Source organism: Nyctereutes procyonoides, unplaced genomic scaffold (assembly GCF_905146905.1).
Source record: "Nyctereutes procyonoides isolate TBG_1078 unplaced genomic scaffold, NYPRO_anot_genome, whole genome shotgun sequence".
Taxonomy (NCBI): Eukaryota; Metazoa; Chordata; class Mammalia; order Carnivora; family Canidae; genus Nyctereutes; species Nyctereutes procyonoides.
In genome coordinates this window covers 31,845,796-31,863,078 of record NW_026575136.1, presented here as the reverse complement: position 1 = coordinate 31,863,078, position 17,283 = coordinate 31,845,796, and the positions used below count along the sequence as shown (strand labels likewise).

The 17,283-nt window shown below is 39.0% G+C and overlaps 1 protein-coding gene across 1 annotated transcript in view; it reads left to right on the top strand.

Moving 5' to 3' along the window:
* Nucleotides 1-17,283, top strand: part of LOC129495525 (CD226 antigen-like) — a 73,300-nt gene that overhangs the window by 43,238 nt on the left and 12,779 nt on the right. Inside the window, exon 3 of the mRNA XM_055303109.1 lies at nt 1,361-1,708. Coding sequence (XP_055159084.1) covers nt 1,361-1,708 — 348 coding nt within the window. The remainder of the gene's footprint in view (nt 1-1,360; nt 1,709-17,283) is intronic.

Below are 17,283 nucleotides of genomic sequence, written 5' to 3'. Positions count from 1 at the left end.
CTGGGCCAAAGGCAGGCGCCAAACCGCTGCGCCACCCAGGGATCCCCTTAATTTTAATTTCTTACTTGTTTTTTGTAAACTTTTATTGTCTTATTTTTTCCATTTCTTAAGAATTTTCCCCTTAAAAAAAAAAAAAAGAATTTTCCCCTTTTTCTCTTCCCCTCCCTCTCCCCGTTCTTCTTTTGGCTTTTTTTTTTTTTTTTAAGATTTTATTTATTTGAGAGAGTGAGCACAGAGCACAGGAGTAGGGGGAGGGACAGAGGGAGAAGCATACTCCCTGCTGAGCAGGGAGCCTGATGCGGGGCTCCATCCCAGGACCTCGAGATCATGACCTGAGCTGATGGCAGCTGCTTAATTCACTGAGCCACCCAGGCACACCGTTGGCTTTTTTTTTTTAAGAGGTAAAATGCTTCCTGTGTGCTTGTTAAGTGGGTAAAGTGTTAACTTCGATAATAGTAGTATGATTACAAATTGAAAAACTAGAGTGCTGTGGTTTTTTTCTCTTTTCAACAACATTTTGACACATGAAATCACTTGTCAAAGAAAAGAAGCTAGTTTTTGGTGGAGATGAAACTATTATAGACTTAGTTTTCCAGATTAATATAGACAGCAAACCTGACTGTGTTTGTTCTTCTTTCAAGTGTGGTTTCTCCTCTCTTCTCCTGTCCCCTCTACTCTTGTTTTTTCTTTTTTAATTTGAATTCAGGAAAATGGCCCAGAACGATGTGGTGGTTATTTACAGTGTGCTCTGTGCTGGGTATTTCAGCTATGGTGGTAGGAAGGTGGGAAGATATTGAACGACTTTGTTGGTACCTCGGGATTTAAATCTCATGTGAAGCCCTACTCTATGTATGCATAAGACAACCTGTATATCTGGAAAATAAGTTTATGTATGCATTTATTCAAATGAAAATGATTTGATATCTCTTCAATAATCATTAAAATTTTAGCATGATCACAATCTGGATACAATCTTTGAGTCATCAGCCCAACATTACTAAAGAGTAGTCTTGTGAAAAAAAAAAAAAAAAGAATAGTCTTGTGAAATTCAGCCTCTTGATAAGATCATTACCAAGAAAAGTACCAGGAGTTTTGATTACATTTCTTGTTATATGGTTAACCATGTCAAAAAACCTCAAGGAAATATGTGTGAACAAGTATATCGTCCTTTCTATTTATTCATTAGCCTTTTCCAAAGGTCCTTTCCTTACAAAAATGTGTCATAAAGGTGGCATTTACAGTTGATGCAACTATGTTAAATAGGATCACCAATACTTTTGATAGAACTTTATGGGTAGCTTCCACCCTTGCACCCCAAAATTTTAGGCCCTACATGTAATCATTTGCTTCTTGTTTTCAGATAGTTTTGAGATAGCTGCACCATCAAATAGGCACATAGTATCCGAACCTGGAAAAAATGTCACGCTCACCTGTCAGCCTGCCGGGAAGTGGCCAGTACAACAAGTTACATGGGAAAAGATCCAGCCCCATCAGATTGACATCTTGACTATCTGCAACTTGTCCCAAGGGAAGAGTTATGCTTCAAAGTACCAAAGAGAGATATGGAGCAGCTGTAGTCAGGACATGAGAAGCACCTTCATCATCATGCCCCATGTTATGGCCTCTGACTCCGGACTTTACCGCTGTTGTTTCAAGGCCAGCACAGGAGACAACGAAACATTTGTGATGAGGTTGACTGTTACCGATGGTGAGTACAATAGTGAGTACGTTATGGGTCTTCAAGTGTTCAAAATGGATAAGGCCAACCACATGGGTTGGTTTCTGTTGTCTTTTTCATGACTCTGGTATTCAAAATAGTTTTTAACAATGGAGTTTAGGTAAGTTGTTGGTTATTGACTGTTAGTATTTGGTTTTTCTTTATCTTGCTAATCCATCAGTCACAGATTTAACAGTTATAGAACTTTCCTGTTTCTTGATCTGCCACATTCCTGAAATTAAAAAAAAAATCGGTAAGTCTAAAAATACATAGTATCTATAGCCTGTAAGTTTCAGTTGCATAACTTCTATTTGTTCTCCACTACTTTGCAACTTCGTGAGGGTAGTGACTGTTTTATGATCCTCAAGTATCCTCAGCAATAACAAAACGGTGCTGGATTGGTATTTGCTGAGTTAGTGTTGAGCAGAGTGGAAGTTTAGAAATATTTGATAATGTTGCTCCTTTGTCACCTCAGAGCTTTGATCCCTTCAATTGTTTTTGGCCCTGGGAGCAGAAACAGATTGGCCTTCCCGGCCTCTCAACCTGAGCAGGCTCCCCCCAAAGCCCAGCACTAATTTTGTATTAGTAATTTGTTTCCTGTGTCATAATGAAGCCCTGATTGCGTGAGCTGCAGGACCCACAGAACGTGTGTGAGGATAAGAAAAAGCGACTTTTCACCTCCTGGAATGCAAGTGTGAAGAAGCCTAGATAGTGTGTGCAGGGGTCTCCAGTAGGACCAAGTGAGAGGAAGGCCATCTCAGGCTCTCCCACTTCTGCCTCTGGGCAAGTTTTCTCATAGCAGGAGAACATGTCAGAAGAATAATTTTTGCTGGTGACAGAAATTATATTAATTTTTTCCTTCCTTCCTTCCTTCCTTCCTTCCTTCCTTCCTTCCTTCCTTCCTTCCTTCCTTCTTTCCATCCACTTCTCTCTCTCACCCTTTCTTTCACCTGCCTTCAGCCAGCAATGGGCCTTGGCCTGTGTGTAGACTTCTAGAACTAAGGTTTCTTGGCATTTGGTTGTTCCTCTATAGACTCTGCTTGTATTGGAGGCTGATGTCTATTCCTGCATTGCAAAGGAAGAACAGGGTTTGTGTCTGGGGCAGCTGTGTGTGCTAAGGAGGACATTGGCAAAGGGCAGCACTTTCTTATACATCATCTCCTTGGACCACATCGAGCCTTCTTTGCTTCTTGTATGGCAGTGCGGGCTGTGGGTGAGACCAAAATTGTTCTGAGAACTTGATGTGAAGGAGGGGTAATGGAATATGTGGGGGAGAAAAATTCATAAAGTTTCTTCATTTTAAGTGTTGACTCCATTCCTTCAGATGTTTATACAAAATATTTTGTACCTTAAAAACAAAACCTTTGCATTACAGAAATGTTTTTTTAAAACTGGCCAGGAAAAAAAAAAGTCATCAATCCTCTCTCAGAGACAAAGGCAAAGAAAATTTCTCTTCAGAAAAATATCATAAAGACACTTGATGGGATGAGCACTGGTTGTTATTCTGTATGTTGGTAAATTGAACACCAATAAAAATTAATTTATTAAAAAAAAGAAAAATATCATAAAGAACCTTTTCAAACACATATGAAATATGTTCTTTTCTATTATATGTTGAAAAATTAATTATAAATGTCTTAAATCATAAAAAGGAGGTAATAGGTTTTTAAGAGGTATAGTTATTTGACTCTTACCAATTAATAAAAATGTCTTTCACTTTAGACATGACTAAATTTCCTGCAAAAAACTATAGCATAAGCTGCAAACAATGTGAAGGTGATTGAATGTAATGGTCAATATTATTAGTGCCCATGTGTTTGAACACTTGCAAAATGGCTTTTTGACATTCAATTGGCAGGTTAAGAGAATATCAACAGAGCTTATTAGTAAAAAGTTATAATTGATGGAAAATGCCCAGCTGTTGGTTCTGTGTTCTGTTCTGGTTCAATTCCTCTTAAAAATAAATGTAAGTAAAGATTGAAAATAAAAAAGTCAGATGGAAAGCAGAAATAGATTACTTGCGTTTGCTCTGATGTGATTTGATTATTTCAAGTCTTGAAGCTGTTTGGTCAAAAATCAATGTAGGGATTAAAGCAGAGAGACAGGTATAAGATGTGGAGCAGATTTAATTTATTTCAACTGTCAAGGGAAAGGTGATTGTGACACAAATTTTATAAACTGCTGTGCGTCCTTTTGTTGGCTCTCATCAACTTCTTGTATAGGATCCAAAGGAGAGATTTTCATGACTGTCATATTCTACACACACACAGGGCTCTTCCCTGTGCTTGTGTTCATTTCCAGACAAGTACCAGGTCCTCAGAGGTTACCCAAAAGATGACACAATGCCAACCAGCATGCCGTATATCCAGTTCCTGACATATTTTGAACAGAGTGAGAAAGGTGGCAAAAGCATGGGTTGAAACTGAATTTCCTATGAACTATCTTGCCTGAGGGAAAGACATTTGTCTCTTGTCCTATGCACTTTGGACCTGGGAAGTAGTTTGAAATAGCTCCAGACTGACTTTTCTGAATTTGAAATCTGTCTAGACCACAGAGGCAAGAAACAGCGAGGGGGGAAATGTGTGTATATTGGCAGTGACCAAGATTATTCTTTGGCCCTTCACATCCTCTAGATTGTCATCAGTTGTGAGGAAAGCATTTTAGTTTCCACCAAAAGACTTTGTGAAGCCTTTTAGTATTAACTAAATTATGTCAAGACTACTATTGTTTCAACTGAGCTTATTGATTATGAAAAGGATGAGGATCAAAGAAATAAAATTAGCTCTCTCAGAAAGTTTCCAGGGGAGACTAGTTGTGAGCAAACTTCTGTCTGCCACCGTGAACAGTATTGGTCCTCATGTCCTATCTCATCTTCTGCCACTGATGAGGCCACTCAGCTGAACCACCGAATTCTGACTGATGATTGGAGCAGAGGAAAGAGACAGAGCATGAGAAGTAATACAAAATATGCACGGGGTCGGGGGAGGAGAGAGAAGGAAGTTGTGTGTGGGTGACTGCAATCAAATGACTAGGTTGGTACAGAGATTTTTGAGTTATGGCTTAATATAAAGGAAGGGAGGTTCGGTTAGGCAATGACTTGGTAGCAATTCTGGATCTCATGCAAGAGCATGAAAGCCACTATTGATTCTTGGCCAAAATGGCAAAATGGTATTCGAGGAAGTGTCAGGGAAATTGTTGGGTACTGAAGCAAAAAGAGAAATTTGAGACACAAGAAACTAGCCACGAGTCATTTGTAATAGTGCATGAATGCTTGAGCGCTCCTACTAGGCTGTTGCTATCACATACTAGATTTTTGGGCACAAAACAGAGCCCACTCCAGACAGACAGATTTCAAATGGTGCTTCCACCAGGCAGGCAAAACAGAAAAAGATGCCTCTTCCTCTGGGATGCTGCAGACTCCAAAGCTTGTGTGCAGACTTGGTGGGGGGTGGTGCCCAGGCTCCTCACCCACCTTGGCTGGCACCAAGGTGGCCTGGCCAAGGGCGGAGAGAGGTTAATGTGATTGGAATGTCAGCTTGTGCTTGCATTGGCCTCGTCAGTCACTCACACTTTCTTACTTTCTCCTCTTCCCAACCAACCTAATAATTTTCATGCCATTTACCTTCTTTCCTTTAGAGTTTCCATCAGATCTCCTCCATCTTCATGATTTTCCTCATTAGCCCAAACTGCTTGCCTTCCATAAAGCTACCAAACATTTTGAATTTCTCAAACTTTTGTAACTTGAAATACATACCCTTGCATCACTGAATAATTGCATGTTTGCAATGGTCCAGACACTTATGTTAGAAATTTCTTGGGGTGACTGGGTGGCTCAGTTGGTTAAGTGTCTGCCTTCAGCTCAGGTCATGATCTCAGGGTTCTGGGATAAAGCCTCATGTAGGGTTTCCTGCTCAGCAGGGGAGCTTGCTTCTCCCTCTGCTCCTCACCCTGCTTGTGCTTGCTCTCTCTCTTAAATAATAAATAAATAAATAAATAAATAAATAAATAAATAAATAAATAAAATTTTTAGGAAGTTTCTTGATTGTGATTGGTGATTGGTGATTATGGCATCTTTGCTTAGGGTTGTCAAAATATCTTTCCAGAATGTTCTCAATATGTGTTCTTGACTGATTCTTTGTATTTTAATATTTTTATATGTTCTGGTATATTTCTATGTTTTACTTATATTCTAGAATGTGTCCATTTTATTTTCATATTTTCTAGCTAGATTATTTCTAGATTTTCTTCATCAGCATTTAATATTTGAGGTTTAAGGATTGCTGATCAAAGAAACCTAAACTCCGAGGAGATCAGTTGGAATGTTTTGGGAGAAAACTTTCATGAATTTTGTTTACATTTATAGCTTTCAAGAAGGCCTATTTCTTTTCTTAACTTTATTTTTCTTGTTTTGCATGTTTTGTATAAATGGTGATAATTGCAAGTCACTGGACCTGGTGGATGGGGTTTGTAAGTGAGAATAACAGAAGTATTCACTAGGAGATCATAGGGCTCCAGTGAAGGGAGTCAGCCCAGATGTTTCTTCTGTGACGTATAGGGTTAACAAACAAGTAGGAGCATAGAGGAATAGTGTGCTATAGGTTGCAAATCCTGTCTTTACATGGCTTGTTGGAGGTTGACTTTGGGACTCTGTTCCGGAGTTGAACTAGAAGACCATGGAAGTAGAGAAATGAACTTTGTTTATTTCTTTGGTGTTCAGTTTCCACTAAAATGCAACTAGTTTGCTCCCAGGTGATTTGAATTCCCAAACAGTTTTGGATATAGACAAGATAATTTTTTTCTTTTAGGGATCCACTTATCTAGAACCTTCTTTCCCAGCCTTATGAATTTATGATAGATGTGAATATTGAAGGCATGGGGGTTGTCTGAGCTGGTATCTGCTGCAATGTCAGATATGTCTATTTCCACAATGTAGTGTGATGAACTTCTACTTTTTAATATCTTCATCTACAGAGAAAAGTAATGTTCCTGACAGTTTCTTTACATAATTAGAACCAGAGCACCAGAATCCAAGAGCACTGGTGTCACTGCTCACAAGTTAAAATAGCCTCTACTGAAGTGGATCAACTGCAATTTTCAGCTCAGTTAAGTCTTTAAAATTCTGGGTGATAACTGGATATCCAGATGAAACATACCGTTTCCAACATCACAAGTGAGTTGATTACTCAATCATGGCCCATTATGTCTCTGTGTCTTTACAGTTGCCTCTGCCCAAATCAGTTCTTCCAGGAGACATTGCATTTAAAAAAAATTTAAAAAAAAAAGGCAGCTAACTAGTTTGTTTTGTAAGCCCCACGTATTGATTTATTCATCTTTCCTAATGCACAAAATCCTGGAATGTTTGCCTGCAGTCATTTTTGTATACATACCATATTTGTGTAGATAAACAAGGTAGTGAATGGAATAATAATAATGAGAGAAGGAAATGCTGAAAGACCTCGTGCTAAGTTGATTTGATGATGCTGTTTCAAAGGAGCATTGTTGGTGTGTGTTACTACCTTACGCATGCAAAGGGAGTACAAGTTGTACTTGTTTTCCACCATTGTACACAATGTAAATTAGTAAGCACCTAAGCCTAGAAACTGCTTTTCTTTACTTTTTTTTTTTGTTTTTTTATTTATTTATGATAGGCACACAGTGAGGGAGAGAGAAGCAGAGACACAGGCAGAGGGAGAAGCAGGCTCCATACACTGGGAGCCCGACGTGGGATTCGATCCCGGGTCTCCAGGATCGCGCCCTGGGCCAAAGGCAGGCGCCAAACCGCTGCGCCACCCAGGGATCCCGAAACTGCTTTTCTTTAAGCAGATCTTTATCCTCACCTGAATTTCAAACAATTTTCATGAAGTCTTCCTCACCCTAGAATCTTAGAGTACAGCTAGGGATTCAAGTTCAAGTTCAGATAAGTGTACTGAATTTCTTCCCACTTAAAATCCAAAGATCTGCCTAATGACTCCAACTGTAAAACAGCCATTTATACTCTTTTGTCATGCATGGGATTTTTTTTTTTTATGTAAAACATCTGAGAATTGTGAACAGCTTGAGGTTGTCTCCAGAGCCTTACTAGGTACTGAGCATAGATGATTGCGTGAAGTTTTCCCTAAAAGCAAGTAGAAAATTACTTAAAATTTAAAAAAAATAGTCTTCATGTACGATTAATGGCCTTTCATTCTTAATAGCAATTCTAGTTCGAAGTGTTATGATTCAATTAATCAGACAGCTACTATCAACTTCAACTTCAATATTTCAAGCATTGCGGATCTGACTCTGACAAATATTGACAAATACAGGTGACAGAGTAGGTTTACAGAGGACTATGCTATTTAAAAAGACAGGGAATGAAGAATAAACATAGATCCATCATTTGTAGAGACACATCTTTGAACTTCAATTGGTATTTTAAAGTTCTTTATGCTGAAATGATTCAGAGATTTTTTTTAAATTGAAATATAGTTGACATACAATATTATATTAGTTTCAGGCACACAACATAGTGATCCAACAATTATATACATTATGAAATGCTTACCTCAGTAAACGTAGGTATCCTCAGTCACTGCACAAAGTTATTATAATATTATTGGCTATAATCACTATGCTGTACTTTTATTGCATGACTTATTTATTTTATAATTGGAAGTTTGTGCCTCTTAATCCCCTTCACCTATTTCACCCTCCCATCCCTCTACATATGCACATACTCCTACCTTCCCCTCTGGCAACCACTGATTTGTTCTCTGTACTTAGGAGTCTGTTTTTGTCATTTGTTTTGTTTTCTAGCTTCCACATGTAAGTGAAATCATAGGGTGTTTATCTTTTACTGATTTGGGGATTTTCAAAAGGCATGTATTCAACAGAGATATTTTTGGATATCTTTCTTTTTTTTTTTTAATTTATTTATTTATGATAGTCACAGAGAAAGAGAGAGAGGCAGAGACATAGGCAGAGGGAGAAGCAGGCTCCATGCACCGGGAGCCCGACGTGGGATTCAATCCCGGGTCTCCAGGATCGCGCCCTGGGCCAAAGGCAGGCGCCGAACCGCTGCGCCACCCAGGGATCCCTGGATATCTTTCTAAAAATAAATATATTGCAGTACTCATTGGCCACTCTCAAATTTATTTCTGGAATTAATTCAAATTATTTCACTTTCAGTAGAACTCACAAGTAACTGTGATATTCATAATCTTTTAAATGTAAGAGTTGCATTTTACTTGATTAACCCACAAGAAGAGATTCGTTCTTCCACAGATAGAAGATTGAAATGTTAATGCTCTCAATTGGATTGATGGGGACTTAAGAATGGCTAACTGAGGTGAGTAGCAAGTGAACTGAAGATCGTTGTTATCGCTACGATGAACATGGAAAATACAGAGTAGATGAGATGAGGAGACCATATTAACAAAAGATAGGATGATTTCTGTGGCTTCCAACCAAAGAAGCTCAAGGACACAATTGATGTATGTGCAGATGACCCCATGCCAAGTGGGTACCACATAGGAGCTAGGTTCACAAATATAGAAAAATATAGGTTTGCAAAGTATAATTATTGATTATTATCAACAATAACAATGATATTAATGTTCCTTCAGTTTTTCATGCCTTATACAGGGCACTGGATAAATTCTGCACTTTTTAATTTGTGTGTGTATGTTTGCAAATGAAGGTACCTATATGCACATTTGGTAGGAGGAGCAATGAGCAATCGACCATATTTAAACATTCAGTAAGCACATGTGATGTATGGGCAACTTTAAACTCATGAAACACATACACATATGCCAAGTCCCGAATACTTTAGTCCACACAGGTTGTTTTGCTTTTATGTCAGCTACTTTCTTGTCTTCCTGATTCAATAAAGGTGTCAGTTGTGAACTTCAAGCTTTCTTTCAATTCCTACTTTAATCATTGGCTATTTTTAAAAAAGGAGAAATCAGATAGGTAATTAAACTAAGGCACAAAGCTGCAGATTTTGAAATTATTACTAAAGCTTTTGTTTCTGACACCTAGGCATTAACTGACTTGTAGAATGTTTTGAGAGAGTTTGTAGAGAACTTAGTAAGCATTTTTATTTTAAATAAAATGAATTAAAATTAAATAGAATATTTGGAGTTAAATAGTCCAAAGCTTGCTATTTTATATTCTGAAAAGATCTATATGACATTTATAACACATTTATATATAGGCCTTTACAAATGCCATGTGGTTAGAATTTTGAAGATTTCTGAGGACCCCGGGGAAAAGTTATAAGTAGACGTTATAAGAATTAAGTGTCACAAGCCGTCATCTCAGCCACTATATGACAAACTCATTATGATGCTTATATGTGTACCAGTCACTCTAAGAATTTACTGATAATTATTATTCATTGAGTTGTCACAACATTATTATCTACATTTTATGAATGAGCAAAGTGGGGCATGGCAAGGTTGAGTAAATTATTCAAGCTTCATGGCTAAGAATGAGAGGGGCTAACACCCAAAGTAGGGCAGGAGGGCTTCAGAGTTCTTGTTCTGAACTGTGGCACAATATTGCTTCTCCAAGTGAAAGAAACAAGTCCTTACTATTATCAACAGATGCGTCACAGGAGAAGCTGGCCGTGCAGAGCTCCATAGCCTTGCCCCCCCCCCCCCCGCTTTTAGGTCCAATTAACTTCAAACTGATCCAACGTATAGAACAAGTAGTAGGTGAAGGATTGGGGGATTGGGGGATCTCCCACTCGGTCAGCTTTGCACTCTTAGGCTTGTTCAGATCATCACAGGTGCTGTGGGGGGAGGAGGGGTGTCCTCCATTGACTTTTCTGCTTTTCTGGGGCTTGTGGGTATTCTGAAATGGTGTGAGAGTTTCTACACAGCCATATTAGGGACAAGCAAAGTCAGGTAGCAGGTATTTGGGTCTGGAGGAAAGTGCTGGTAGCTGATGAAGTCAAGTCCACACCAGGAACAGATGACGGGAACTTCTAGAGTAGGCTCTGGACAAAGGGGAGTCGAGGTTCTTGCTGGAGTCAAGGTTCTTATTTGTTCTCCACTCTCCCATGGCTTCTTGGCTTTGCAAACCACCTGCTCACAAGTTCTGTATCAGATCTGCCCACTAGACTCTCCCCTTGTGGGGAAGACCACTCCCTTGAGCAACTCCCTGGGAATTTGCTCTAAGTTTTCAAGCACAACTTTCTTCCATCCTATACTCCTCCTTCCTTCTCCTTTCTCAAATCCTGCTCTCACTCTAGTTCTTGTAGATGTAGCTTCTCTCCCTTTTGTTCTTGTAAAGACCAGTGAACCCAGAAATCGAGTTATAAGCCATGAGAATTCTAGTTCTTCCCCCTCAAGGACAGAGAGGGCTTAACCTCCAGAACCTCCTAAGAAGAAGGAAGGTTTATTTTTTATATTAAATATTCTGAATAGTTCTATTCTCTCATATTTATGGACCTTAATACTGAACAGCCAGATACATAAAATTGTTAAATGGTATGGTATGTGTATTATTTCACAATAAAAACTGTGTTTTAGTGCATGGCAGAAATGTTTATCTCGCTTTTTGTAGACCATTTGAAAAATTTCCTGTTCTGTCCTTGTGGATACACATAATAGTGACACTGTAGTGTAGAGTTACACTTGGTTAAACAACCGTAATAGCAACAATGTATTGGGGAATTATAATCAGAAGCAAAATCGCCTCCCTCCCCAGAAAACTGCTCTACAAAGGTAAAAGAGAGAAAGAAAACAATTTTATTATTAAATAAGCATTAAGCCAGAATTGTGATACGCATCACAGGCAATCTGGCAAGAGAGTGCAAAGACAGAAATCTCACCTTTTATGGGTCCCAGGAGATACGACCCATTATAAACATGTTCTCAAGGTAAACAACAACTAGTCCTCAAATAAGAGGACTTGACAACACCATTTGTCACACAGAGTTCAACCTACATTCACCTGGTAATTGGGATGACCATCTGCTTTAGCTAATTGGCTTTATCTAAAAGAAAAATGAACTTTTTACACCATTACGCCAGGAGGTACTTTTGCACCTTGGAGCAAGGTGCCTGTGGAGCTTAGGCTCCTACCCTCCCACAGAATTAGGAGGTCTCTTGCTCCAGGATTGCATTCCAAAGGGATAGCTTTGACTTATTCCAGCAGAAGAATGCAGAGCAAGATCAGCAAATGTAAAAGACATTGTGGGACAAAGTCATCAGGCCTGACTGATTTCCCAGGAAGAAAACAGGTGTTTAGCATAAGCCACATTGTTTGTATAAACAATTTAGACACAGTAAACCACCCTAGCAGTTAGAGAACGGTGGAAACGAAATCCAAGTCCCCACACATTAGCCAATGGACAACCTTCCATTCAGGCCTTTCTAAGGATAGTTGTCTCTGGCTCGCTCCATCAACTCTTTTTTGCATGCTTAATTCACTAAGAAAGTAAGCAAGATTTGTGCGGTTCTTGACATTTTGACTTATGATGTGTAAAAGAGTCTCCTTTAAATGATAGGTGTTCATGAAAATTGAAGTTCATGAAAATACAAGAAATGTAGCATAAGACTAAGAAGTATATGGGTGAAAAGATGAGACATCTACTACGACAGAGTCAGCCATGAAAGTTTTCTCCACAGATGTTCACCATCTGTATGCCTCATATGCTGACTTAGATACCCTGGCCATACACCAATCATTGTAGACCACCATGGCCCACAGTATGACATATGTCATATGTCACATAAAGACACCAGAAAATGCAGCTAACGCAGTTATCCTATATTGAATAGGTAAACTTTCTGGCCTTAGACTATGTGTATCTCAACTGATACAAAATTTTTAAGTGCTTAAGTCAGTTGGGAAATACCTCCCATCAATAGAGGCAAAATCAGCATAGCAAAAGTCATACATTGGGTTGGAAACTTGTTTCTCTTTTTGGTTTGCTCCAGGAAAATGATTTAGATTCTCTTACCTTTCTGTGTTCTCTTATGTTTCTGTTTCTTACGTTTAGGTTTTAGATATTCTTATGTGCTCTAGGTTTTTCAGTTAAAATCTGATAATACTTTCATTTTGAGGAAGAGTAGTTATTCTTCACTCAGAAGAAGGATTAGAGGCTGATGTCATGGTCTTTAAGTCTCTGAAAATAATTTATTCGCTAGGATCTTCTTGCTATAAAACAGGGGAAAGTTTCTGAAATACAAAGAGTATAAAATTGATTTGCACAAAGAAAGTTGACCTTTGAAAACTTGGACTAATATCAATATCCACTTGATGTATATTTCAGGCGTATAGGAAAGTTCACTAGACTTTGCGCTACCGTTATATCCAGTGGTCCTATAAAGCTACAATTATCTTACACATGCTTATCAATGGTACCTCTGCCTTTCCCCAGATGTCCGTATCTAGCTGTGGAAGCAAGCATTCTGCTATACATGACTAGTTCAACATCATGAAAAGAACACAAAGGCTATTACTTTTTTAACTCTAATTTGAATGTGTGTGTACAAAATATAATAATACTATTAATAATTTACACATTACACGGTGCTTAAAATACTAGGCACCTCTGTATATTTTATCTAAGCCCCTTAGCCCCCCTTGGGGCTGATTTTATCATCATTTTGCAGTTGCCAAAAAAGTGTCTGCAAGATCAAGTGTCTCATACGAGGTCTTCCAGGGAAAAGAATTAGAAGGTAGGATGAGGCCCCAAGTTTCCCCTCCTCGATCTCTCTTTTTTTCAGCAAATCAATGTCTGATGTGGGACAATGGTTGGATATTTATGTTATATAGTGATCACAAATTAGAATCGACCTGGTAATAGTGTTTTAACTCACATATATCTACCCTGCGGGAACTCACACATTATATGTATTCTGTCTACATAGAATGGAGTCTAATATTTCTGCTTGTCTTTTTAATGAGGTAAGGAAGCAAGAATAATTTTAACTGGTATCTACCATGACTTATCCAGGGCTGGCTAGAGGCTCAGGATCTGTGAGTTTTTCCTAGGGTGTTGTTTGGTCCAGATATTTAGGTTCTGAGTCACTTAGGCCACCTCCAACTGTAATAAAGGATAAACAATAGATGTTAATACCTGCTCTTGCCCGCCTGGTTTCAAGGGAAGGACCTGGCATCATTTCTATCATGAGCTTTTCTAAAGGTTTATAACTCAGCCATAAATACTTGTCATTGGCAGGAACGTAGCCTGGAGGGTTGCAGTCCTGCAGTAAATTATTCATTTATACATCTCACTGACATGCTTTAAATTGTTTTAACTGTATTTATCTCTTTTGATGGGAGGGAAAATAACGGCTTTATGGTTCACGACACTTTTGTCCTCCTATGAATCAAGACAGCATTGGGATGAAAATGAAAAAAAAATCAGCAAAAAAAGTGGCTGCTGAGAATACACAATAATTCTTTCTTTAAGAGAGGGGCCTGAGGGCTAACATTACTCAACCTAACATCTATTAGCAGAATTTAGGCAAAAGTGATTGTTATGAACTATTGACTTACTCCCTGAAGCATGCACACACCCCCTTTGCTTTTCCTTGTTGTTTTTGGCCATGCAGGGCCTAGCTAGTTGTGTGGATGCACCAGCCTGGTTCCAAGTACTGACGGTTCCTGGGAATGCAGTGGTGGGACAGGGAAGGAATACAGAGCAGCCTTGGCTTTAGGCGGGAGGCTCTAGGTTGCAACGTCTCTGGAGTGTGACTGAGTCTCCCCTGACTCCCATGCCTTTTACTCTTAGTTCTTATGGGAAAATGCTCATTCTTCATGGGGTTTTTAAATGTCCAGGGCCTTCTAAAACATTATAAACTCCATAAATCAAGTACTGTGTGGTATAACAAAAAATGTCATCTCTGCCCCTGGTTCCTTTCACAGAAGTCTTAAACCCTTGTCATTTCCTAAGTAATCGTGGTGCTAGGAGCTTCTTTTGCTATTATATTTGGTCTCAGTTCTGAGTCCCTGACACCAGCTTTTAGAATCCTTGGAATCTCCAGAGCAAGGAGGAGGGTCTTTTTGCAAGTTAATGAGGCAGCTAGTGGCTGGACATACCTAGAGAGCTTCAGGATGGGGGCTAGAGGAATCAGCCCCGTGACTGGAGGATTGTTTAAACCCCAACCCCCTGAAAAAGGGAAGAGGGAGTGGGGTTGAATTAATCACCGGTATTCAATGATTGAATTAATCGTGCCTATGTAATGGAACCTCCATAAAACCCCTAAATGTCAGAGAGTTTCTGGCTTGGTGACCACATGGAGGTGCTGGGAGGGTGACCCATCCCTAGACAGCATGGAAGCTGCACCTGTACTCCCTGCCTTCATGAACTTGCTTTATCCATCTCTTCCATTTGGCTCTTCCCGAGATTTATCTTTTCTAATAAACCAGTAATAGCAAGTAAAGCACTTGTCTGAGTTCTGTGAGCTGTTCTAGCAAAGTATCGAACCTGAGGAGGAGGTCATGGGAACCTTGAATTTATAGCTGGTTGGTCCGTCTGGAGTAGGGAGGCCTGGATTTGTGATTGGAGTCTGAAGGGGGAGGCAGGGTGCAGTGTGGACTGAGCCTTTATCTGTGGAGTCTGTGCCAGCTTGGGGGAAGTTAGTGTCAGTAGTATTGTGAGTACAGAAGCAGCTTTCTTCTAGTTGATGTTTTTCCTTTAGGAACCCAAATCATTTTTGCACATCACTTCATCTGTAATGCCGTAGTATGGCTGTGTTAAAAGATGAATCAATAAGCAGATCTGACTCTAACAGGTCAAACATCACTAGAAGTGGTGAAAAGGAGGTAACCTATTTCGTATTGAAGGCTGCATTTAAAGTTTGGACTTAGAATTGAACAGTGTGAACCAGATGACTAGTACATGTCAATGGTTTCTACTTAATTCTACCTAATTGAGAGTTTAATAAGGGATGCCATCTTAATTCTTAAGGATTCTGAATATACTTCTACAAAAAAAAGTTCTCTACATCTTATACTTTAAATATCATGACTAAAATGTGTCAGATTATTCTAAGCATGCAGACCTTTACAGTTTTATCCTGTTTTTTTTTCCTGATTAATAAAAGAACAGTACATCCTTTAGAAAGTTTGGAAAATACCAAAAAGCCTAAGGAAATAATTGCTTTTAATGCCACTCTCTGGAGATCATCATTTTAAAATTTTGGCCTTTGCCCCCTTGAAGGCTTTTCTTCGTGGAGATATCACAGCATGCACAATTGTCAATGCTGGTTTTGAAGCTTTCCTTAACTATGCAGTCTGCAGTCTGTAGTCTTCCATGTTACTGGAATTCCTTACACACATCATCCAAATGTCTCTAGCCCAGGTTTTCAAAGAATGGGCCTCAGGTCAGCAACATAGACGTTGCATGGGACCTGCAAATGCAGACCCACCCAGACACTCCTGGATCAAAGGTTTGGAGGTCGGTGGAGGATGCCCCGCAACCTGTGGTTTAATAAGCCCTCAGGTGAAGCTGATGCAAAGTAAGTTTGAGAACCACAGCCCTGGAGTCCTGCTCTGAGTCTACTCTTGGGAAATACAGACTTTTTTTTTTTTTTTTTTTTTTTGCAGTTGTGTTTTACAGAATCCTTTGTTCACATTTCTGAGTATTTCTTTAGAATAGAGTCATTAATCAAATGTGCAAGCAGTTAGTGAACGGGTGTGACACACACAGACCGAATCCTTCCCAGATGCAGACTGTAGCAGTTCCTACTCCTTCAAATAGAGCTTGAGAGGGTCCGTCTCACCACTGTGGCCCTTTTACATGGGCTTGTTCTTTACGTGCTTTTTCATAATACGTTATTTATATCTTTCATGTTGTCCTCTAGAGCTTTTTCTTTTCTTCTATTTTTTTTTGAGAGAAAGAGTACCCGCGAGTGGGGGACAGGGTGCAGAGGGAGAGAGAGAAAGAGAATCCTAAGTAGGCTCCGTGCTGGAGGGAGGGTGAAGCTGGATCTCATGACCCTGAGATCATGACCTGAGTTGAAATCAAGGGTCGATGGTGCCACCCATGGAGCCCCAGCCCCTGGCACCCCATAGCTTTATCTGATAGCAAGGCTGTGTTAAGGATACCATTTTTTGGTCTTTACATATTCTTTGTGATAATTTTAACTACAGATATTTTTCATTTGACCTGGTCAAGCCTATATATTTACTATTTATTTATTTATTATTATTTATTTATTCATTCATTCATTCATTTTTACTGTAACAGAGGTCTAAATAGCATTTTCAAAAGTGGTTAAACAATTTTCCCAGAATACTGTCAATGAATATTTTAATTGTAACTTTCATTTTCTCACCATGATTGCCTGTTTGATTTAACCCTAGCATCTGTGATATTCTAATTATTTCAGTATAGCAGGTGTGGTCCTTTTTAGTCCTGTGTTACAATGCAAAATAATTTCAGGGATTTTGTTCATTTTTTTTATAATGTAACAAGAGCTTAAAAACCTTAATTTCCTATTTGATGGGGAGAAAATTTCATTGTTCCTTTTGTAGGAGTGGTTCAATATATTTTTGTTCTGAATAAATTTAGCTTTTCCTTTCTCCATCATATTTGGACAAAAGCCTTTCTTAGACTGTAT